This window comes from Lissotriton helveticus, chromosome 9 (assembly GCF_964261635.1).
Source record: "Lissotriton helveticus chromosome 9, aLisHel1.1, whole genome shotgun sequence".
Taxonomy (NCBI): domain Eukaryota; kingdom Metazoa; phylum Chordata; class Amphibia; order Caudata; family Salamandridae; genus Lissotriton; species Lissotriton helveticus.
In genome coordinates, this window is record NC_136070.1 from 771,514,614 (window position 1) to 771,538,448 (window position 23,835).

At 43.7% G+C, this 23,835-nt stretch overlaps 1 protein-coding gene across 1 annotated transcript in view; it reads right to left on the reverse strand.

The window, feature by feature from the left end:
- Positions 1–23,835, reverse strand: part of KLC3 (kinesin light chain 3) — a 931,842-nt gene that overhangs the window by 501,169 nt on the left and 406,838 nt on the right. The window contains exon 3 of the mRNA XM_078660896.1: positions 9,880–10,107. Within this exon, the coding sequence (XP_078517022.1) occupies positions 9,880–10,107 (228 nt within the window). The remainder of the gene's footprint in view (positions 1–9,879; positions 10,108–23,835) is intronic.

Here is a 23,835-nt window from a genome sequence, read left to right on the forward strand (position 1 = left end):
CCTGTCTGGGCGAGTACCCTGACGGTTACGATCTGCTGTGAAGCCGCGAGCCGTACACGAGGAGATGTGCAAATCGCCTGTTCAGGCGCATGCACAACTCTTGTCCCCCTTCGCCGACCCTACCGACAACAATAGGTCTCGCCAAGGTGAGCATCGCATGTGCTGCGTTGCTAGGGGAGACCTAAAAACGATGCAATGAGACAATAAGCGCATAATACCAGTATGAAGAAAAAGCCTCTTTTTCCTTGAACCGTGTTTTCTTGTTACGGTTTTCATGCATGTCCTTCAGTTCGGCATGCCTCCATTTGCACAGAGCTATTAAGAATTCACGGACCTATTACACCAGCCTTTGACACAACTACTTCGAGGCGGGGTTTGGGAGCTGATTTTTATTCATGTAATTTTACGTCCACCGGTTGAGAGGAAAACACAACTCAGCCGCCTTTGTCTGCACTGCATCTCTGTATTGATTGTTTTCCAGCCTGGCATTGGGTGCACACAGGAGACAGGCACCCTCCCGGTGCACTCCCTGCTGCCCTAGACATGTAGTTAAAAGCCACCTTGCAGGCTGCTCTGAAGGACAATCACTGAGGTTAAGAATTGAGCAGCACCTCGCACTTTCCTTTAGTGCATCGGTACTCACAAACTTTATCTTGGGGGTCAATAGTATAGTTTGGTTTGTGGCCGAGGGCCGCACCGATGGGCCTGCAGGTGAGGGTGGGGTTATAAGTGGGGTGGGGTCGGGGCTACTAGAGTCAAGAAAAGTCACATTTTCAAGACATTACTTAACAGTGCTGTATTTCAAAAGCAGATGTAACTTCAAAGAGGAGGCAAGAGGGTTGGCTAAGTCAGTACTGTAGTGTAACGTTGCATGCATTCACTTGCATTGGTTCCACTCTCAGTGGCCGCTGGTGATATTTGAAAGTGGTGAAGTGGAAAACAATTGCTGTAGCAAGCGAGCCCGAACCACCTACGGGGGGTTTGGGAGAGGTTCTCCCCCAAGAATTTCTTTTAAAAAAGAGTGGGCATATGGTGAATTTTCAGGCAAATTTAAGAAAGCAGTTAGGGTAATAAAGCAATTGTGAATCTGTTCTAACAAAGACAGAAACATACAGCACCTCTTGAGCCAGGACAGGTGCTCAGTTTCGGACACACACGAACATACAGCATGCCTTAAGCCAGGACAGGAGCTCAATCCAAGGACAGACACGAACATACAGCACCTCTTGAGCCAGGAGAGGAGCTCAGTGCAGGGACAGACACGAACATACAGCATGTCTTAAGCCAGGAGAGGAGCTCAATGTAGAGACAGACGCAACTACACAGTTTCTCGTTATCCAGAAGAGGTGCTCAATGCTGGAACAGACTCAACCATACAGCAACTCCAGATGCATAGGAAGGCGCTCCACATACAACACCTCGCTATGCCGAAGGGAAAGTAACACTGCGCAGTGCGTCATGAGCCAGCTGAAGTGATGATTAAGTGAAACAACCAATTCGATGGTATTTCACTTTTTTTCACGGCACCATTCTGGAAAATGACCTTTGTCCTTAGTTTGCAGCCAAGACTAGCGACTGATTACACAAACTCTTAAGTCAATATTGTTAAAATAGTTTAAGATATATAATAAAACCATTGTGCATAAAACCATCACAGCACTGCCTGAACTCGAAAGTCAATATTGTTAAAATAGTTTCATATATATCATAAAACCATCAAGGGTGGAACCATCACTGCACTGTCTGTCTGCTCTTACAAAAGTTTGCTGGTGCTGACTCGACACCGCCTTTTCATAGTGCTTAACAGCTTTGTGAAATATGTTTGCTTTTTAAACATTGGTGTCCATGGTTTACTTTGGTCTGTACGTAAAGTATTATTTCGATGAAGAAACAGATCTCATTCCCTGGAACGGCTCTGAAATAAGCCACATAACACTGCTCCAATAAGAATTTATTAAGAGCGAGTTCTCTAATAGTTCATGTCTAAATACACATAGACAAATCACTTGTCATGTAAATCCTGTACATGGCCCAGATTATACAGCAACGTTATAGTTTTATCAAAACAAACAATAGGTTTTTGAACAACTAATTCTAAACCCACGTTTTAAAGATCTTTCGTATGCAATAAAAAGGGGTGCATTAGATCACAGAATTTAAGCAGGGAAGCCATGATTAATCCATTTGTCTCATTATGTTAAGGCTTTGCCTTCGTTTAACCTTTGTGTCGGGTTCTTGGCTATATTTAGCCCAAATTTATAGCGCTTTACCTTAACGCCAGCTACATTAGAACACATTCATGGTGAGTACGCAGGGGGAGATTAAGGGCTTTGACCGGAATCACAAGATGCTGACCCGACCCAGAGATTCTAAATTAGTCCCCAGCTCTAAAGCCGTCAGTTCTGACCCCTATGCCACATCCTGAGTAGGGAGAGAGATAAGCAGAAGCCATGGGCAAACTCGAGATTCTAACAGTACCACGAGCTCGGCCAGGCTTCAGCTTCCTGCGGCTCTCCCACCACTACTAATTAATACCAACAAATTCATCCATTGCTACTAGGACTCCCATTCATGAGGAAAACCTGGACAACTAAGCAGTTACGTCCCTCTCGCTTTCGGTGAGGGCGGGGTGGTAGGGTGGTCGGGTGGCGGCTAGGGAAGTTTAAAATTAAAATAAGAAAACTTAACTGAGTGACCAAGTCTGCGCCACCTCTGCCATTACCAACTCAGGCCGCCAGTCCCCTGGCACTTGAGTGTTGCAGGATAGCCTTTTCTGAGCCAGACAGCACTCTGTTTGGCTCCTTCCCATCCTAGTATTGCGCATTTAGAGGAACATATGAAGAAGGGTGGTGGGGGTGAGGAAGGGTATGGATGCCTAGAACACAAGAGGCCTCACAAGCCTGCTCCAACTACAGCCGAGAACTAAGTCTGGGAGTAACTTGACCGCAGCATGTTAAGGCCTCGCTCGGGTCCGCAGCTCCGTGTCAGTGTTACAGACAGAGGAACAGCGAAGAAACGGTGGTCGGATCTACCACATAATGCTGTATTTATCATGAAAGCCAGGTTCACCTTATTATTGGTGGGGCCCAGGTCGCTTAAGCAGTTCAAAGGATGGGAAATTCCGAGTGTGTCTCGATGCATGGCGTTATTCAAATGCACTTCATGGCAAAGACTGCGAATGAAAGAACTCGTCCTGATTTAATACCAATAAATAAGGAACGTATTAATTCTGTGTGATGCCAAACAAGCAGTGCTAGTCACTATAGCTTGCCATTCCTTGAACATCGAAAGCAGAAAACAAGTCCCAGGAAAAAACAGGTGGCGAATAATTAGGGCAGACGATGTGCATCAAGGTCACCTCATCATTTCAAGACTCTCCAAAACTTATCACGTCCTCCAATACAAATACAGTCATACGCGAGGTAAAAACACAGCAATGTGTATTTCATATGCACGTCCTGGGCTGGGGTCCCTCGTTGGCGCCTTTGACTTCTGAACAGAACCTGCTCCAGCAGCACCAGGATTGGCTTAGCAGGGATACTCACCGCCCTGCAGCCCATTAGGAGACCGAGGGCTGCGGCGTTTATTAACCCTTCACTCTCCTAATACGCAGCCGCCAGCCCCAGCTAACACTAGTGTGCATGACTGGGCTGGTTGGAAAAATTCTCCGACCTAAACCCTGCATGCACACTTGTGCTGTTGCCTTCTGTGCACTTCGTTACCCCCTGACCTGACAATTCTTGTCAGTCAGCATGACGCCGGACCGCCCACCCCCTTGAAACTCTGAAGGGGGAGGGCGGTTCGGCGTCATGCTGACTGACATGCATTGTCAGTTTCCTTTAGTCAAAGCCGCCGAGGGATGCAGGCGTGGGCGGCTTATGGGTCAACGCCCCAGTGCCCTAATGGACGCACCGCCACTTCTCTGAGCCTACTTTGACCTTAATGCATTCAGAATTATTTTTTGCACCATTGTGGGCAATGGGCACAAGGCTCATACACACTCATGTATACACACACAAATAACCATGCACACATACACTTTCATAGACATGCACTTGCGTATTCAGACACACTCACTCACATACAAACACACAGTATTTGAGGCATTTCAAGTTGGTTTTTTTACACCCAACTCCCACTGCCAGGGGCTGCATCTCCCCTCCTGTGCATGGCTTGAATACTGCAGGCAAAGTTACTATTTGCATTCAAAGGAGGAGGGAGATAAATATTGGCATGCCTCAAGCAAATTGGTGAAGGAGCCATTGTGTGTGGTTTGGGTGAGCAGCTTAAGTAGGCAGAGAGCACCCTAGACTGAGCTTTGGGCAGCCAACAGAGGAAGCAGAGAGGGTTTTTTGGATGTGCTTCGAGCAACTGTGTGGACAGTAAAGTGGGCATCACATTATCTTTCTGGATGTAGTATCAGAGGTGATGGGAGGCACTGAGTTTGCTTCAGAAGCTAAGAGAGGGAATTGAGATGGTCTTTGGATGTGTGTTTCAGTTTATACGGAGGACTAAGGGGGGCTTGTGCATGCTTTGGCAGGTAAGATATGGAAGGGCAGGGGGCCTGACACTGTGCATGTACAATTAGGCTTCTTACAATGTGCTTGCAAATTATAATTACAGCTGCAAATTCAGATAAATTCAGGGAACTTCACACGTCACAAAGAAGTATGTAACTTTCCACGTTCTCCCAGTGTCCCAGTGTGTAACTTCCCTTAGCTTACATTCTCTGCTCCTGAATGCCACCCCCCGCCCCCAATACGTTTGGGACAATATACTGTGAGGAATTGAGGGAAATGGTCTGCCCAGTCTTCTCTTCTCCCAGCTAACTGAATTCCCACCCTGTGGTAAAAGGAAACAGAGCAAGTGCTACGAAGAAAAAGATATGTGGAAATTAGCAGCATGACCTGCACTTCAATGAGAAAATTCCTGCGGCAACGTAGTGCCATTTTGGTATTGCAGAATGTATTACTGTCGCTGTTATGACCAGGCATAAATATTGCACAAAAAAGTACAACCAGAAGATCACATATTTTGACTGAGGCTTGATGCAGGGTTGTGGGTACCATTGCCTGTCTACTACTGAAATGTATATTTTTTGCTAGCTGTATATTTACCAGCGAGCAGTCAACAAAATCTTGTAGAAATTCTAAAGTCTTTAGTGACAATACATAACACAAGATCGACATTTTAAAGCTGGTTAGATGTTTTACCTATTTTCAGACCCATACATTTTATAATAGTGTGGGCACTGTATCTTATACCTAACCCAGCACACTGTAAAACTGGCCCACAAACAGCCAAAAAACAGTCCATCACTGACCTGGAAGAGGACAGGCTAGCTGCAATTGAGTTTGAAAATAAACTTGTCTGCGGATGGAGAGGAGAGGCACAGGTACTGCAGTGCTCAAAGCTGCAGACGGCGTAGAAAGCAGCCGGCTGTGGGCAGTGACGTCATTGACAAAGGCAGCAGAGCTTTCGGAAGGCCCCGTAGAAGTCAGCTATGAATGTGCAACAGCTGACTTCAAAGGGGCCTTTGCTTCCCACCAGTGTTAGGCATACAACATCACCCAGGCTCTCAGTAAAGACAAAAGAGGGCGCTGGAGCATGTGCATGCTCATGAGGCCCTCTTTTGTGTTTACCAAGACCAGCTACGATTATTATGCCGTGGAAAAGGTCCGTGAGCCGCCTAGGAACGTCTGCTACGGCCCGCGGGCCTTACTTTGAGTACCATGGCTTTAGTGTATCCATACTGAAGTTACAACGAAATGTTTACGCACACTCTGTGCCTACTCTGTGCCTACTACTACTATTTCTGCTCCTGTCCCATAAACCAGCATTTGAATGCTATTGTGACACTCGTCCTTTAGCTGTAATCATCTTAAGCTAAAGCGATTGTAACCAAAGTAAATAAAGAAAAAAAAATAGCGTCTGCACATCTTTTTTTTCTCTTTATTTACTTTGGTTACAATTGCCCCACTCACGCTTTACCTGTAAATATCTTAAGCTAAAGTGCAGTGCCACAATCGTTTCAAAAGTAAAGAAATTGAAAAAAAATCTATTTCTTAACTTGAAAAGCAATTACAGCACCAGCACTTTAGCTTACGATATTCACAGTTAAGCACGAGTCCGTCAATTGCAACCAAAGTAAATAAAGAGAGAATACTTACAAGACTAAATAAGACGTGCCGTGTAACAACCGAAGTAAAGGGGCCAGTAGCCATGGGAGGTTACAAATGAAGACAAGGCAGTACTAAGGAGGGACTAACAAGCATCAGCCACCAGTGTTTTCCAAAACCCCATGAATGCCCTGTTTTCTGATCTTAAAGAGGTACAAGCAGATCAGGATGATATTCTGATGTTAGCAGTCGTTAGAGGAACATAATTGCATTCTAGATAAAGTCTTGTCCATACTCAACCACAGAGGCATGACTGTCAGAAAAGATAAATGCTAATTTGCCACCAAGGTTTTGGATTACTGGGTCCTACCATCAATGACACTGGAATCAAGCTAAAGTTCTCTTTGGTCAAGGCTATTAAAGATGCCAGTGCGCCCACTGATTGTGATGCTCTACGTTCCTTTTTAGCTCTTGCAGAATATTACGCTCGGTTTGTGTCAGGATATGCGGTAGTAGTAAAAACTCTCAGACCTCTGTTGCAAAAAGGGCAGACGTTCATTTGGGGGTAGGAGATGCAGACTACTTTAAACAAAGTGCAGGACTTGATTGTGAGAGCACCAGCACTATCTACTGTCAGGGAGGATTGCACGCCCCTTATCACTGTAGATGCCAGCCTCTGTGGTCTAAGAGCAGTTTTAAGCCAGAGGAAAGGAGACAGAGAATAAACTGTTGCATTTGCTACTAGGTCTCTTAAGAAATATGAACGATAGTATAGCACGATTGAGCGTGAGGTCCAGGCATGCGTTTAGGCAGTTCAGAATTTTAATATGTATGTCTGGGGACGTCATTTTGATTTACAAACAGATCATAAAGCCTCCCATTTACATTTTCACAGGGAGGATTCATAAAAACGTGTCCGCAAGGCTTACATGGTTAGTTTCAAAGTTGCATGAATATACGTTTAACATAAGCCATGTGGCTGGAGGGAAACATTTTCAAGCTGATTGCCTTTTTCGTATGCCTCTGCCTGAACTAGATGAAGAACTTGAAATGGATGATGATGTTTGTGTTGCATATGTGGATGCTGTACAGGCCTGTCTGGGTGATGAGTCCATGTTTTCCGAGGAGGAATGGAATAATGCCTTACAAAAGGATGAAACCCTTAAGTAGGTCAGTATGTATATAGTTCAGAGTTGGCCTGAAATTAGATGTTTACAGTGTGACTTGAAGACCTATGCTCAGGTAGCCGGTGAACTGTCTTTGTTCAAAGGTTTGGTCCTGAGAGGGTATATACATGCTCCTTCTTTCAAGCCAGGTGAGTCCTTCATATCCAAAGCACATCAAGGACATTTGGGCACCACCAAGACCTGTATCCTGGCCAACGTTTTTCAAGAAAAGGTTCCGAAAAAATGTTCATAAATTAAATGTGGGTAGGACGGCCAGCCAATCGGACGGACAACCATCAACTGCAACATTAGCTCAAGCTAGTCTTTCCACTTCCAAGCCCCCCCCCCCCCTCAACAGAACAACTCACAAAGTTAATCCCATTGATTAAATCGGGCACCCCACAAGACCCCTGCCCTCCTAAAATAATGCACATGATCTCTACACAAATGGCACAAGACATTGAGCAAATCTTTAACAAGATGTTTGCTGAGGGAATTTTTCCTTCTATTTGGAAACTGGCCTCTGCTCAGCCTTTGTTAAAAAAAGGAGAACCGGAATGAACTGGACCAGAACAACTATCGCCCACATCAAGACTCCCCATCACAGCCAAATTGGCAAAGAAGGTGATAAATAAGCAACTCTCAGAGTACATAAAGGAAAACGCTCTTCTGGATGATACTTAGCATGGTTTCAGGAAAAAAATGAGTACATAATCTGCCTTGATAATAGCAATGGAAGACATCAGAGAAAGGTTGGATAATGGAGGGACAAGGGCTCTGGTCTTTCTGGACCTCTCGGCAGGGTTCAATATGGTCAACCATGAGATCCTGGTTGACCTATGCGAAGCCTTGGGATCAAGGCCACTGTACTAGATCTCTTTCAATCCTTTCTCACAAAGTGTATTACTGGGCAACATCTCATCAAGGCCTTTCTCTTTGCCTTGTGGAGTCTCCCAGGGCGTAGCCCTGAGTCCTACACTCTTCAATCTTTATGTTACACCGCCAACGACACTCATCAGAAATTCTGTTTTCTCTCTTGCATCATACGCCGATGACACTCAAATTGTGGTGTCACTAACAAAACCAGAAACTAACTTGAGCTCTGCATTCAAGACCTGCATGAGTAAAGTTAGCAATTAGATGGACAATAACTGGCTTCTTGCTGAGCTTAGGTGTCTGCTAGTCTTGTGAAAAAAGCCAGGTCTTTAAAGATTTTCTGAAGGCGAGTAGGGATGGAGTGGCTTTTAGTGTCAATGGTAGGCTGTTCCAGAGCACTGCCGTGGCCCTGAAAAATCTCTTTCTGCCCCAAGTGGTCCTCTTGAATGGGGGCACAGTCAGGTTCATGATGGAAACAGATTTGAGAGTCCTCCCTGGGATACACCAACTAAGCTTCTCCTTGAAATGTACTTGTCCCTGGCTGTACAGTGATTTATAGACTAAGCATAATGGTTTGAAACAGCAATGTTGTCTAATTGGGAACCAGTGGAGTTTCCTAATGGCTCCGTTAGCGGATTCATATTTTGGAATTTTAAAAAGGGACCGTGTGGCTGCATTTTTTTAGAGTCTGGAGCCTCTTCAGGGGACCTGTCGCAATGTTATGCATGAGACTATTTCAATAGTCAATCCTTGAGAGTATCAGCATCACTGGTGGCCTTCTCTGGACAGTCAGGTCAAACAAGTGGTTGATAAATACCCAGAGTGTCTTCTTTCTGATAAACATTGGACCGTCAGAAAGACGCCCTTGCCCCCTGGTCCATACCCTGAAGCACCTTGGAACAAATTGGCCCTGGAGTTTTCTGGACCATTTGTCTCACTTCCTGGTGAAATGAGATATGTCATATTGTTAGACAACTACATTTCTAAGTGGTCCAGTGGACTGGTCAGTTCATCCTAAGATCCGGGCCTGCCGGTCTCTGTCTGTCGAGGGCAAGTACCATTAGGAATAAATCCCTAAAATCACTTGCCGTAACCGGAGTCTACTTACAACACAACATTAATAATAAATAAATAAATCCGTATTTGTTAAGCGCTAACTACTCACCCTTACCGGTCTCAAGGCGCAGGGGGCCGTTGTGGAAATTAAGTGAGCTATTGCCCAGAGTCACATGGTGCTGAGCTGCCGCCGGAGCCAGGGATCGAACCGTGAGCCCTGAGCTCCAAAGTCAGCTGCCCTGGCCACTGCACTACACCTCTCCACATAAAAGTGCCTCAATTTCTAATAACATTCTAATAAGTACAAGAAAGATTTCCCTATCCTGGTACTTGGTTAGTTCTTCTAGTAGAATTAACATACAATGAAGTTATTTGTCTAAAGATTGCTACATTTGCATTGTATCCTTACAGTGTTCCTCTTCAAATACAAATGTCTTTCGAATGTACTGAGAGTAGGATAGCTCCATCTGTACCTGATGTCAAACTAAACTCTTTTATTCAATGAGGGTAACTACTGCCTTGTGTCTTATTCACAATTAATATTTGCTGAAAGGGTCTCCATATGATGATGCATGAAACAATTTAAAACTCAGATAGGAGTACCATAACAAAAATTATGGCTATGTGTAGATCTACTTCTGCGCCCTTCTTACACACAATACCTGCTCCTCCTTGGGTTCGTACTGCTTGAGTTGGTTCATGAACTCCAGATGCTTCTTATCCTCCTCTAACTGTGCCACCATCTGTTCACTCTGCTGCAGCTTCAGCTGTGTACTTGCCAGCTCGTCCCTTAACCAAAGGTTTTCCTGGCACAGACGCTTGACTTGAGTCTTCAGCTTGTGTTTCTCTGCCTCCAAATGTCCAATGTGAGCAGATAGTGCAATCATCACCTGAGACACAAATAATAGTATTTTCATCATTAGTAGTTTGACTTCAACCATATTACAAATGCTCTTGTTATGTTACATTGCTTGCACTTGTATTGTATGACGGCATCACAGAGAAGGGAATAAAATACAAATGTCAATACATTAAGTAAAACATTCATACCAGACCAGTGGGGAAATGTCAATCTTCCATAACATTCTGGAAATCAGGGCATTCCAGGCTTCTGTGATGTTTTAAGAAATACATGAGAGCCCAACACCCTTAAATTTAGGGAGTTCAACTCACAACCATTCTATGCCACAGTCAATTTCACTGTTCACTGTCTCCAAAATCATTAATGCTTTCTTGGTGAAGCGTCTTTGTGCTACATATTTAAACAATAGGTTGAATAGCAATACATTTCTTAAACAAAAGACAATTCATCGTGTCGACATAAACAAATCATTAACCAATCCATTGGTCACTTTAAAATTGTGTACTATCTGTTCCTCATAAAACAATGACATTTCTTACTTTGGTGAACCCAACCGGACTGCAGAGTACTGAGGAAAATGGGAGATATAACTCTTACCCAAAATGTGTTTTGTGGTGCATAGTGTAAAGTGGATAACCCAGCAGTACATGCATTACAGTCCTCAATACTAGTTTTCCACCTGGTTTGTACTTCCCCCAAATGAGACTCATATTGGCCCAGATTCAGGGGTACTAATTCCACATCCCCACTGTTAAGGATCTCAGCTATACTAATTCTTGCAGTCTAGAAAGAATATTCAGGGTACCTTGAGGTTAATGAGAATCTTGAAATCTCAGTGGGGACAGGGTGTGGCTTAACGGCCAGAGCTGTCGTCTTTGGAACGAGCAAACCAAGTCAGAGCCTCAGCTTTGGCTCAACATCCTGTGATTCTACACAAATAACTTACTCTCACTGTGCCTAATAAAAACAAGTATTGGCAATGCAATAGGTCTCTCATATGAGAGAGTTTAAGCTATTTTCATTGTAAATGGCAATGCTTTAATGTATCTGTTTTGATAATTACCACATAAATAAAAGGCATTGCCATTTACAAGGCCAATATCTCAAACTCTTGTAAATGCAAGACCTGTTACATTTCTAAGAAGCAGCTACCATTGCCCCTAGCTGCTTGGAAAGTGAAAGTGCGCATGACTTGCCTGCAGTAGGAGAAACACAATAAAGAAACTAGTAGTTACAGACTAAATAACACATACTGTGTAACAACCGAAGTAATAGGGCCAGTCCTCTTGGGAGTCTACAAATGAAGAAAAGGCGGTACTAGGGAGGTACTAACAAGCGTATTAACGAATCAGAAACCAGCATTTACGAAGGACAATGACACAAGCCAATGACAAATATGGGCGGAGAGTGGGCGGGGCTTCAAGTCCATACTCTAATACAGCATGCCTCACAGAGCAGCGCATCCGCTGCCCAGGCTCGACCTAAAAATGAATGTGTCCTTATGTAATACAATTGGTGCTAATGTAAAGTACACCAATACCTTTGGGTCGAGTTTGCGTTATATAAAACTATAAAAATAACCTACTGTTACCATCCTACTGGAGATTCTGACACTTTTCTAGTTCGGTCTATCACAGTAAGCCTCACACCAGTCACTGTCCTAAGCTTTATCTGCTTAGGTGATAAGGTCAGAAATTGAGGAATCCAATGACTAAGTAATAAGGTTGAGACTTAAAATTCTCCTGCTTAGCACATTATGGAGGGAATAATAACAATGACTGGGTTGTGTTACAGGGACAATTCCACACAAGATACTATTTAACATAAACTGGATTGTACCCATGTTTAAAAAGGAGGAAACAGTAAGTAAAATGGAAGATTTTAAGGATATAACACTGCTACCTATTTTTTTTCTTATACAATAATTCCTGACATTTTAGAATACAAAGCAAGCTGCACAAAGATGAATATTAATAGCGTAGATCATCCGCACAAACAGACAGGTGGAGGTGGGACCAAGTTGCAAAGTAGGTAATTGGCTGATGTATTGCAAGCGCTCAGAAAAGTGCAGTATCCCGACCCAGTTCGCCACCAGGGCTGGAAGGTAGGAGCAGCCTAAAGCATTGGTCAAAGCTTCATTAAGAAATTATGACAGCAAATTGCAATTTTTATATCACTCTTTTATGTTGAGCAATAGGTTAACCCCAGTGACCAGCGATAGGGTGCTTGCACAGCGCTCTAACTTCTTCACTGCGCATGGCTCTCCTTTCAGTCTCAACCCACTTGAGAGTGACTGGATGCCACAACTTGACCTCTGGTGGTGCACAGCCTACCAATTCATGGTAACTGCCTGTTTAGCAAGGAATAAAGCACGATCAAGAAAGTGGGAGGGGACTTAATTAATTCTGGGCCATTTATAGAGTCTAAGAACACACACCACCGAACAGTTTTTTTACTAACCCAGTTTCAGTAGCCAACCTGTCTACAACCTCAGACCAGTTGGCCGCAAAAGATGGACAATCCCATAGCATGTGTTGGAAATTTGCTGAGGATGCTGCATAACAGAGATAGGAGGTGGCAGCAGTAGCGAACATGTTATTGTCTTTATTGGGATATAAGTAGGCCCTATGTTGAATTGTTGAGTCTAGCAACACCAAAGCTGATGATGGACGGAGTGTTGAACATTGCAAGCACTCACCCCCAGTCAACTGATATGGGTTTAATCCATCATCATTCTTTAGCTCACTCCGCCACCCCAGTTCAGACATGGCCATATGCAAATCAGTAGGACTCTGTGCCTCATGGGAACAGTCCAGCCCGTACTGCCAAGCCATGTCTTCCCTGGACCGGAAACAAGCATCCTGGGACCGGTTTCTGGCTAATCAGCCGTCATCAGCCAGGCTAGCTTGAATCCAGTGGCAGAGTGAGCAAGGGACCCACGTCTGGGCATACCCTGCCATCTTAGGGCAAACAAAGCAAAACCAAAGGGGATGATGGACAGAGTGTTGAACATTGCAAGCACTCACCCCAGTCAACTGATCTGGGTTTAATCCATCATCATTCTTTAGTTCACTCCGTCACCCTAGTTTAGACATGGCCATATGCAAATCAGTCTGACCCTGTGTTTCATGGGAACAGTCCAGCCTGAACTGCCAAGCCATGTATTCCCTGGACCGGAAACAAGCATCCTGGGACCGGTTTCTGGCTAATCAGCCGTCATCAGCCATGCTAGCTTGAATCCAGTGGCAGATTGAGCAAGGGATTTATTCCCAGATCTCTGTACTGGGGTGAATGTATGACATTGTTCTGCATTCTGTCCATCAATTGTTCTTTTTGAATTGTTGAGTCTGGCGAGACGGTGTGTGAATATGCTCTTACTCTCTCCAACGCCTTGTCATTATGCATGATACCTAGTTCAGCTTCTCATACATTGTGGCGGGCTTGCATGACAATGGCGTCTGTAGCAGGAGCCGCTTTATAGCAGGTACATCAGAAAGTGTTCTCCATGTAAATCAAACTGTTCTTCAGTGCATTAACAAAAACAGCTGGCTGTTCTGCAACAGATCTCCCACTGATGTGATGACCACGTCCTCCCATTTAGTCAGATCACCAGTCGTCAGGCGGCCAAGGTGCCTAGGCATACAAAACAAGGTATGACAGGGCCCTAGGATGTAATATGCCTGGTGAGGAGTAGGCTCTGTGCGAAGCACCTCAGAGCGATACGTAATAACTAGGGCAATCTGCTCCCAAGGTTGGTACCTGGGAGAAGCAATTCATGGAATCTTCCCAGATGCAAGGGGGTGTGGAATGAAGCATGATTCTTCTAGTGAATAATACCCAGAAAGCTAATGGCTTAGCCACTGGAGGCCAGCACCAGGTAATAAAGCTCAAAATGTGCAGTCCCCAGCCCACAGGGCACCAATCAGAGATGCAGCTTGGCTAAATTTATCCTGCAGTGGCCACTGTGCTATATGAATTCACTAATGACAAACAACAATGTTGTAACAGGTACTTTTTGGAGGAAAAATATTGAAGCGTAAATTAAATTACAAAAGGCGACATGGAAGGAGAAACACCAAGGTTTAGATATTGCGGTCTGTATTTGAATACGTGAAAAGGCAATGATTTCAGACAGGAATTTCAACGTATGCAAGTGTAATTACAAACAGGAATATTAAATTTCAGCGTATGTAAGTGTAATCTAAAATATATGCGCACAAAAGTACTGGTGGCAAGGTGAAGGCGCAATGTGAGACAGGTAAGACAGTGGAACAGCGAGAGGGCATGGTTTTAAAAATATTTTTTTTAGAAACATGTTAAGTGCCAAGAAGGGCGTAAATATGCTGAATGTTGTCACCAGTATTTCGATCTGTGTTGTTTCAGGTCATCATCAGGACAAGATAACAAGAATCAATTAACTGTAGCAGCATGAGAGGGAGACAAAGGATAGGGTCAGGAGGAAGCGGGTGGGAAGAGAGAAGGAACTACAAAAATGCTAAAGGTGTAAACTATCTGAAGCGTAATGTGGAATTCAAGATCTCACAGATGGGGAGGGAATATCAATACACTGATCTTGCTATATTTGGGAGTCCAGAGAAGTGCACAAAGTTGCACCAATCCAAATAGAGAGATGTTGGGTGCGCAAAAGTTATACCTGCAGGGGGACTTCTGTGAAGAGGGAAAGGCGTGAGACAGGTGTGGTTGGGTTGGTTGGAGGACCGATACCGCAAAAAGTACAAGGAAAGCTCTTACCAGGGTTAAAGCACTAATGTTGGGTTAGTCAAGGTTTGTGAAATGTCCCACACCCGACCGGAGAAAACCAATGTCCAAAATGGAGGTCGATGTTGGAGGCGCGAGATGGGGCAATCAATTAACCTTTATTCAATTTACTGTAAAGAAGGGAAGGAGAAAAGGGGTGATTAATGCGGCTCTGAAACAAGGGAAGTTAGAACCCTGGGGCAAACATCCCAAGGAAAGGAAGACTTACAAGAAGGGAGAGTAGGAGGAAAAGGGCAGAGAATTAACAGGTTGGGCAGCGCGACTAGAATGGCAAGGCGGGCCGCCGAAGCAATTACCTAGGACCCACGCTGTTGGGCAGAGCAGGAACAACGCGTGACACTGTGATAAGCAGAAGACTTTTTTTATTTAGTCTTGGGGTACAACTCTCAATTTAGAACACAAATGGAGGCTCTGATGGCGATGTTGTCTTCAGGGGATCTTCTCTTCTCCCTCCTTGGCGTCTCATTCTCAGGTCTCCCTCCAGGGCTCCAAGACACCGATGGATGAAAAGAAAAGAAAGTACCTACGTTAGTGCCTTGCTGCAGCACTTATGTGGGGAAGGGAGTGAGGATACAATCACCCGCCTGGTTGAGGTAGTGAGTGGAAAAGAGGGAGGGGGTAAACCGTCACCAAAATGCAGCGGGATAGTTCGCAACCTCTGCATACTGCGAGGATGCCGAAGTCTGCGCGGCCCTTGCTGGTGCTGTCCCCACTTTCCTCCCTGTTCCCAAGAGGCGCGCTCGTACCTGTTGGAGCCACGTGGCTCGGCGCTGCACTGGATCGTTGGCCTCAGGGCTTCTCCGTCTCTCCCTCGTTCAGGTCGTTCCCACCTCTACCTCCGTCTTCAGGTGCTTTTCTTCCCGGTCCCGTCTCAGTGGTTTCGCTGTCGCCCACCTTTTCCTTCCGGGGATCACCACTCCCATTGTGGTTCCAGACCATCCTATCCTGGGCTGACGTTGTGGAATCCCACCCCCAGGGGGCGGGCTGTACTCGTCCGGCTGTAGGGTGTTAAAGGGGCAGTTCTGCATTTCCGGGTATTCGCCTTGCTCTTCCCAGAGGCGCTCCATAATCTGTGGCTGTAAGGGAGAGAGAGGGTTGGGTCGGTGACGGGTGTTGTGACACAACTGCTCATGCTGAGGGCAGCTGGTTCCTGACACATGCATGACTACCGCTGTCGGTGAATAATGATGAGCAAATGTAGCCGTTCTCCCATGACAGCACATGAGTGTGTTCAAGTAGCCACTCCACATGAAGGCGAGGCACGGAAAAGGGGTTAAGCAACGTGGAGAGATCTCCGAGGCAAGGTTGCTGAGGAGAAACTTACCACGTGTAATGTGGAAGCCTCACATTGCAATGTGAAAAGTACCGAGTAGGCCGACGTTCTGCCTCACTGAACGCTGCTCAGATGGGAGCATACTTACCTGATTGGAGGTCCTAAATACCCTAATGGGTTCAACCACTAGTCACGTGGTTGCTGCGTGATATGGGCGCAAAGGTGCCCTGGGGGACAGGCGAGGGAAGGAGATGGGAACGTGAGGGAAGGAAGGGGGTCCCAGGCATCTGGGTTTAAAAGGTATTCCAATGAAAAAGCAAAGGGCAAATTGAAATATACATATTTACAGCCATTATTTAAATATTTTCAGATAAGCAATTGCACAGCCAGGAAAGCAAGTTACAATGCCAGAAATACAGAGAGAATCTGTAGTAACCACAATAAGGTAGTGGTTGTAGTGGTTGGTAGTGGTTAACTTAGATCTCACTCGCCACCGTCCCGCGCATCCGAAGAACAACCACCGGTGGGAGATCCTTCTCCCACCTCGCCGCCAAGACATGAAACACCCTCCCACTGAGCCTACGACAGACCCAAGACCTGCTGAACTTCAGGAGGATACTCAAGACCTGGCAGTTCGATCAGTAGCGCCCCCCCCCCCCAGCGCCTTGAGACCCTCGCGGGTATGTAGTGTGCTTTACAAATTTTTGATTGATTGAGATGTATTTTATTTAATACACACATAGTACATCATCCCACAGACCATCCAGTGTCGTCAGCTCATGACTGTCTTCTCAACTGACATTGTCGGCTTTGCGAACTGCGTCAGACAGACCCTCCACAAGCCATGGCACCATACAATGCTCACACGGGGAATACCCGCGCAGGCAACATACTACATGTTTCTTTACCTTACACAAATAATAAACCAACCAAAATAAGAAAACAGAAAACATAATGTACACAATAACATAGTGTTTGAGGAAATGTAAGATGAACTGTGCCTCTGGAGAATACCATATATGGAAAAATACATTCCTTATTAATCTTATTAGACAGTATTAACTTTCTATAAATAATCATAAATAAATATATATAATTATACAAAAAACATCAATGCACTACTTACATTTCATACTGGCAATAAAATAACATACTTTGTCATAAGTGAATATTTCCCATCCTAAACAATCTCTCTCTCTTTCTCCCTCTCATTTCTCTAATCTCCCCACTTACAGTTCATGTGTCCTGGAGACCTTCGGATAACATATTCGTATCAACTCTTTTATAACTTTATTCATGTTCCACCAGCTACATCCACTGGCACGCACAGCATTACCACTATTCTTATCAATTCTCATAGGCTCTGAATATTTTGATTCACCTTTAATTTCTTTTTTTTTTACAAAAAACACCTTCTTAATATGTACAACATCTCCCACTTCAAAAAAATTCACAGACACACTCTTCTTTTTGTCATAAAACATCTTTTGTTTAACTTGTCCACCTTCAACCTTGTTCCTTTCAACTATGTCTAACTCAGACAAAGACAAATTCTTTTAAGCCATTTAGACATCCAAGCTAGCTTGAACTCAGTTGAAGGTTTTCTACTTCTAAATAGTTGAAATGGTGAAACACCAGTTGTGGAATGTGGTGTTGTTCTATAAAACCAGAGCATGGTCCTCACAGCTACTGGTAACACACATTTATGTACAATTGCCCAATTAATACATTTGCCTAAAACTTTGTTCTGGCGCTCAACCGTGCCGTTGGTTTGGGGATGGTAAAGGAAACTTTTGAGATGATTGATGCCACTTGCTATGAAAGATTTTTCTACTTCAGTTGAAACAAATTGGACTTCACTATCAGAGACCACTGTCTCAGTAAACCCCTCCCACATGAAACGCTCCTTTAAAAATTCTAAAACTGACCAACCGGAAATATACCTATAATAAACTAGTGAGTGAAAGGGCAGGAGTCTGGCTAGACAGAAAGGAACGCTTTCAAATCTGTGACTCTAATAAGGCGGGAAAAGGATTAGCAGCCTACCTTAAATTTAAAATTCAAAAGAACGCGATCAATTCCTTACTAGATGACAAAGGCACCCCCAATTCGGACCCCAATAAAATTGCCGATTTATTCAAAGATTTCTATGAGAAGTTTTATGCCAAGAATATAAATGTGGATAAAGGAAAAGTGGTGGATTTCCTCTCCAAGTGCGCACTACCAACACTTACCCCCTCAGAACAAGAGTGCTTAAACGAACCGATATCTGAGGCAGAAGTTGCAGGTGCGATCAAGTCTCTTAAGAATGGGAAAGCCCCTGGCCCAGATGGATTTACGGTAACATTTTATAAATGTTTCTCACACACGCTTACGGAACCAATTCTGAACGCGTTTAGTGAGATTAGTCTTACGGGAGAGGTAAAGGGAACGATGGCCGAGGCAGTGATTGACGTGATACCCAAAGAGGGAAAAGACTCAAAACTCCCCAAAAACTACAGACCCATCTCGTTAATAAACTTGGATTGTAAGCTTTTGGCATCAATCCTTGCAAAACGCATCCAGAAAGTACTGCCCTTCTTAATCCACCCCTCACAAGCCGGCTTTCTGAAAAATAGATTGTCAAGTGACAATACCAGAATCCTAGCTCACGTGATAGAAAAGGCTAAGCTCCTCTCCACGCCCACTGCTGCGATAACACTCGATGCAGAAAAAAGCGTTCAACAAGGTGGATTGGACATACCTGGAAGCGGTACTACATAAATTTGAGTTGGGTCCTCTTTTTACTAAACTGGTAATGTCACTTTATGCCTGTCCACTGCTAGAGTGAGGGCCGGTGGAGCTTTCTCCTCACTTTTCAAACTGGAGCAAGGGACCAGACAGAGATGCCCCTTGTCCCCATCCCTGTTCCTCCTGGCAATTGAACCCTTCCTGTACCGAATTCGGGAGAATGCTGACATCCCTGGAATTCCATTCAATGACTGCATTATCAAACTCACGGCATATGCTGATGATGTTTTAGTCCTCAGTGAACAGGCTGATAGAGCTATACCTGCGTTGCTCTCCTCGATTGAGGAATTCTCTTGTGTGTCCGGGTACTCCCTGAATAAGGACAAAACTGAGGTGAAAATGCTAAATAACATGAGTGATAGAAATATTTTAGGCGATTCTGGGCTTACCTGGCAACAGAAGAGCTTCAAATACCTTGGCCTGGAGTTTGAGAAAGACCTAATCATGACACTGAAAATCAACGAAGATATACTCTTCAAGAAAGTATAGAAGCTCCTAGAAGGGTGGTCTCCAAAATTCTTGTCATGGTGGGGTAGAGCGGAGACATTAAAGATGATGGTCACCCCCTTAATCAATTATATGGCAAGCATGCTCCCTATGACCTTTACAGAGGACTTTCTACAAAAAATAGACAAATTATTTAGTAACTTCCTATGGAAGGGGAAAAAACCCAGAATCTCTATGTAAAAATTGCAACTCCCAAAACAAAAAGGTGGGCTAGGATTATCCAACTTCAGAAACTATCAAACGGCTTTCTTATGTAAACAAGGAGCTTCCTGGTTCAATGAAGCACCTGGCTACACGCCGTTGTGGATCAATATTGAAAAGGCTGTCATAGGCAAAGCCCCTCTCGCAGCGGTACTCACCATGGACTTGTCACACCTCACGCACTCTAAGTACATCATGCTCAACACCAAAAGAGCTCTTCTCAGACTAGACCTAACACATAAATCCGGCCTGCAGGTAAGGAAGTCCGCTTCCTCATCCCTATGGTGTAACACACTCATAAAGATCAATGGCTCGTCCCCTTTTTGGAAACATTGGTCAGACAAAGGAATCAACGTGGTCTCGGATCTCTACGACGGACACATGCCGTTACCTTTCTCAACGATCCAGTCTAAACATTCCCTTGAGCCAATTGACTTCTATGCATTCCTAAAACTAAAGTCAGCTATGTCCACGCGCACGTTCACACTGTCGACACCGTGGTTAAAATCGACACTCCCTCACCTACAATCCTCAGGTCACTTTGTATCTAAAGTTTACAAATTGCTCGCGCCGACACTGAGCAAATCACTTAGACGAAACAAACTTAAATGGGAAGCAGAACCTAACAATACCGGAATAGTTATTAACTGGGATAAGATCCGTGCTTCAGCCCTCACACACAAAGTATCACCAATCCTCTCGCAAACCAAATACATGATACTCAATAGAGTGTTCTGGACCCCCCAAAAATTGTTTAAACTTAATCTAAGAGAGACCCCCACTTGTTGGAATTGCTCCCTAACTGATGGTGACCTGTTACACATGCTATTTCATTGTCCTCTGTTACATAAATACTGGTCCAACGTCTTTGACTATATTGAACGCATATTCAACATCAAACCGAAGAGGGAATTCATTTACTTAATTCTGGGGGCCATCGACCCATTGTTAGTAAAAGACCACGATCGCCAACTCCTTGACCTGCTACTCACCCTGGCGTGCAAAGTTGTCCTCTGTCACTGGAAGGCAGCTTCAGAGGTCTCTTTCACTGCTTGGAAGGAGTGGTTATCTTGTATCAGAGGAATAGATAATCCTGCTCTAAACTCTTCCCCGTGGCAAGTTACCAGCAAGAGACTCTGGACCTCTCTGGACGCACCTTCCTTTTACTTTGACCCGCCGTAGTATGCCCATCACTCGCTAGGCGCCTAAAAAAACGCCGACAAGTAGCCATCCGGAGATAAGTCACGAATAGCACGCAGGTATTCGACAATGGACCAGCACAAGACCATATATTAACAGTAAGATCCTGTACATTGTTTGTTGAGCCCCATTGCGGTTGCACAACCCATATCTTATATAACTAGACACATGAGCATGACGGTTGTTTATACATTGTATATTTTTGAAAACCAACTGTTAGTCAAGTCCACACTGAGATCATTAGGATGTTGTATTGTATCATTGTATTGCTGAACTGTAAATTTGGTTGTCATAACCAATCATAATGCATTTATTGTGTATAATGTCACCTCAAGTATCAATACCATCCTTACGCTTGTCCATTTTTCAGTTATGTAGGTGTGGTTCTGGATCATACTCTGTGTTACTTTATTTTTCTTTGACCTCTGCAATGTAATGACATGATTGTTTGTATTATTGTTTTTACATTTGCTTTCCTTTCCTTACTTTCCTCTTGTCTAATAAAAATGATTTGAACAAAAAAAAAATCTAAAACTGCTTTGGAATCTGGTTCACCAATATATGTACTTTCTGCCCATCTTGAGTAATAATCAACTAGTACTAGAGCAAACCATTAGTGATGAGATAGAGAATGAAAAGGTCCCATCAGATCGATCCCCAATTTTTCCCAGGGTTTTGAAGGAAGCGGAATGGAGTCAAAGGGGGAGTAGATGGTTGTAATACCTTGTCACTTCTGGAACAAATTACACAATCAAGTACCATACTGTCAATGTCTCTATCCATCTGTGGCCACCAAAAATATTCACTTACTCTACGCTTCATGAGAGTGGCCCCAAAATGCCCTTCATGCGCCTTTGATAACAGAATACTTCTCACCCTTTGAGGAGGGACTATTTTCTCTGATCTCCTTACTAAACCATTTTCTACTGACAATTCATCACATACCTTGACATGAGGTTGTATGATCACATCCACATTCCTTTCTTTTGGCCATCCCTCAACTCTGAATTTGATTATACATTCAAGACACTATCTTGTTCAGCAGCATTCCACACTTCTGAAACAACAGACGTATTTTTAATTTCGAATTACTCTATTATGCAATCATCTAAATCTTAATCGTCACAAGAACCTGAACTTGTCTTTTTGTTTTCTATATCACCTACATTTATAGGAAAATGTGAGAGAAAGTCTGCTCTCATATTCTTCCCACCAGAGATATATTCAATTTAAACTGAAACTGTAGCAACCTGGGGGCAATCTGGCTGTACTGGGAGTATTGTTCCTATTAGATGTATCTGCTAATATGTATAAGAAAGGTTTTTGATCCATTTGTATAGTAAAACTCCTACCCCACAAAAACATCTACATTTTTCAATCACCCACCAGCATGCCAGAAGTTCTTTTTCAATGACTGAGTAGTGTAACTCTGTATTTTTAAGCACCCTCGATGCAAACCCTATTGTTTGTTTTTAATTGTCAACATTTTGTGTCAAAAATGCCCCTAAACCATGGCTACTTGCATCTACAGTGCAGTGAGATCATATGCCTTTAACCTCACTCAATTATTTTTTCAACCATTCGAAAGCTGTCTCAAAATCTTTATCCCATTTGAATTATGTTTTTTCTTTTTAACTAATTAGAGATCGGTCTGATTCTAGTGGCATAATGAGGTATAAACAGCAAATACAAAAGATTAATCCAAGAAACAATTTCACACCAGTTTTATCACTAGGTGGGGGTGCCTGTAAAATAGCCTTCACTAAACCTAGTCTTGGTTGGACTCCTGTGCTGGAAATTATGTGCCCCAAGTAATCCACAGACTGTTAGCGGAATTCCCATTTTTCACATTTCAAGACTACCCTCTGACTCTGAAAAATGGACAAAATATCATCATGGGTCTTTCTCTCTGGGGCATGAATAAGAATGCCATCTTGAAAGATGGACACACCGATTCACCATGAGGCACTGAAACACTGATGCAGCTGATGTTAGGCCAAACGGCATACAACAATATTGAAACATTCCTGATAGCGAGATAAGAAGCATTAAGGTGTCTTGATTTAGGATCGTTTCCACTTGGTGGTACACAGCTGCCAAATTAAGTTTTGTCAACCACGGACAACGTTTCTGTGATGTTGGGAAGTGGATGTGAATCTATCCAGATTTCTCTGTTTAGACTTTGAAGAACTACACATACTCTGTTTGTTATTCTTTTTCCATGCTACCAGTGGAGAAAGCCAGATTGAAGATTCTATTGGTAAGACTATCCCTCTATCACATAGCAATGTGAGCTCTTTTTCTAAATCTTTCCTCACACTAAAAGAAACACTTCTCATCTTGTGCTTGATTGGTACTGCACCATCCTTAACCTTTATTCTATGCCTAAATCCTTTAATGCTTCCTAATTCTCCTGCAAAACACCTTGGGGTAATTGTTCAAAGGTTCTTCAACAAAACTAGAATCTCTTACAGCTAAAACCTGTTCTTTAGCACCAGGACACAACATCATATCAAACAGACCTTGGCCGAACTACCCAAGTATGTTCAACCCCTTGATTGCAACATATATTTTGCCCTGGATGCATCTACCTTTGAATTCCAAGACATCTTCAAAATAACCAGGTAAATCTATTCTGCAAACTTCATAAGAAAACGGCGCACGATCCGGCGGCGACAACTGTCCGTTCTTCCAATTACTTAGAAATGGAGCTTGTGTAATCAATGTAATGCGTGCCCCACAATCAACCAGAAGACGTAGTGCTTCGTAGTTCTTCGTAGTGCTTTACATTCACATAAGGATCACCACAATCCGAAGAATCTCCTGTTCTTATCTTTTCATCACCTACGACCAAAACCATGTCTTTCATGTCCAAAATCATGTTCTCTAACTCACTATCACTGTTATCTTTAACATACCCAAACTTTATTTCAGTTTTCTTCTGTCCCTGGCATTCTTTTTCAAAATGCCCAAGCTTCCCACATGACCTACTTACTATATTTTTAG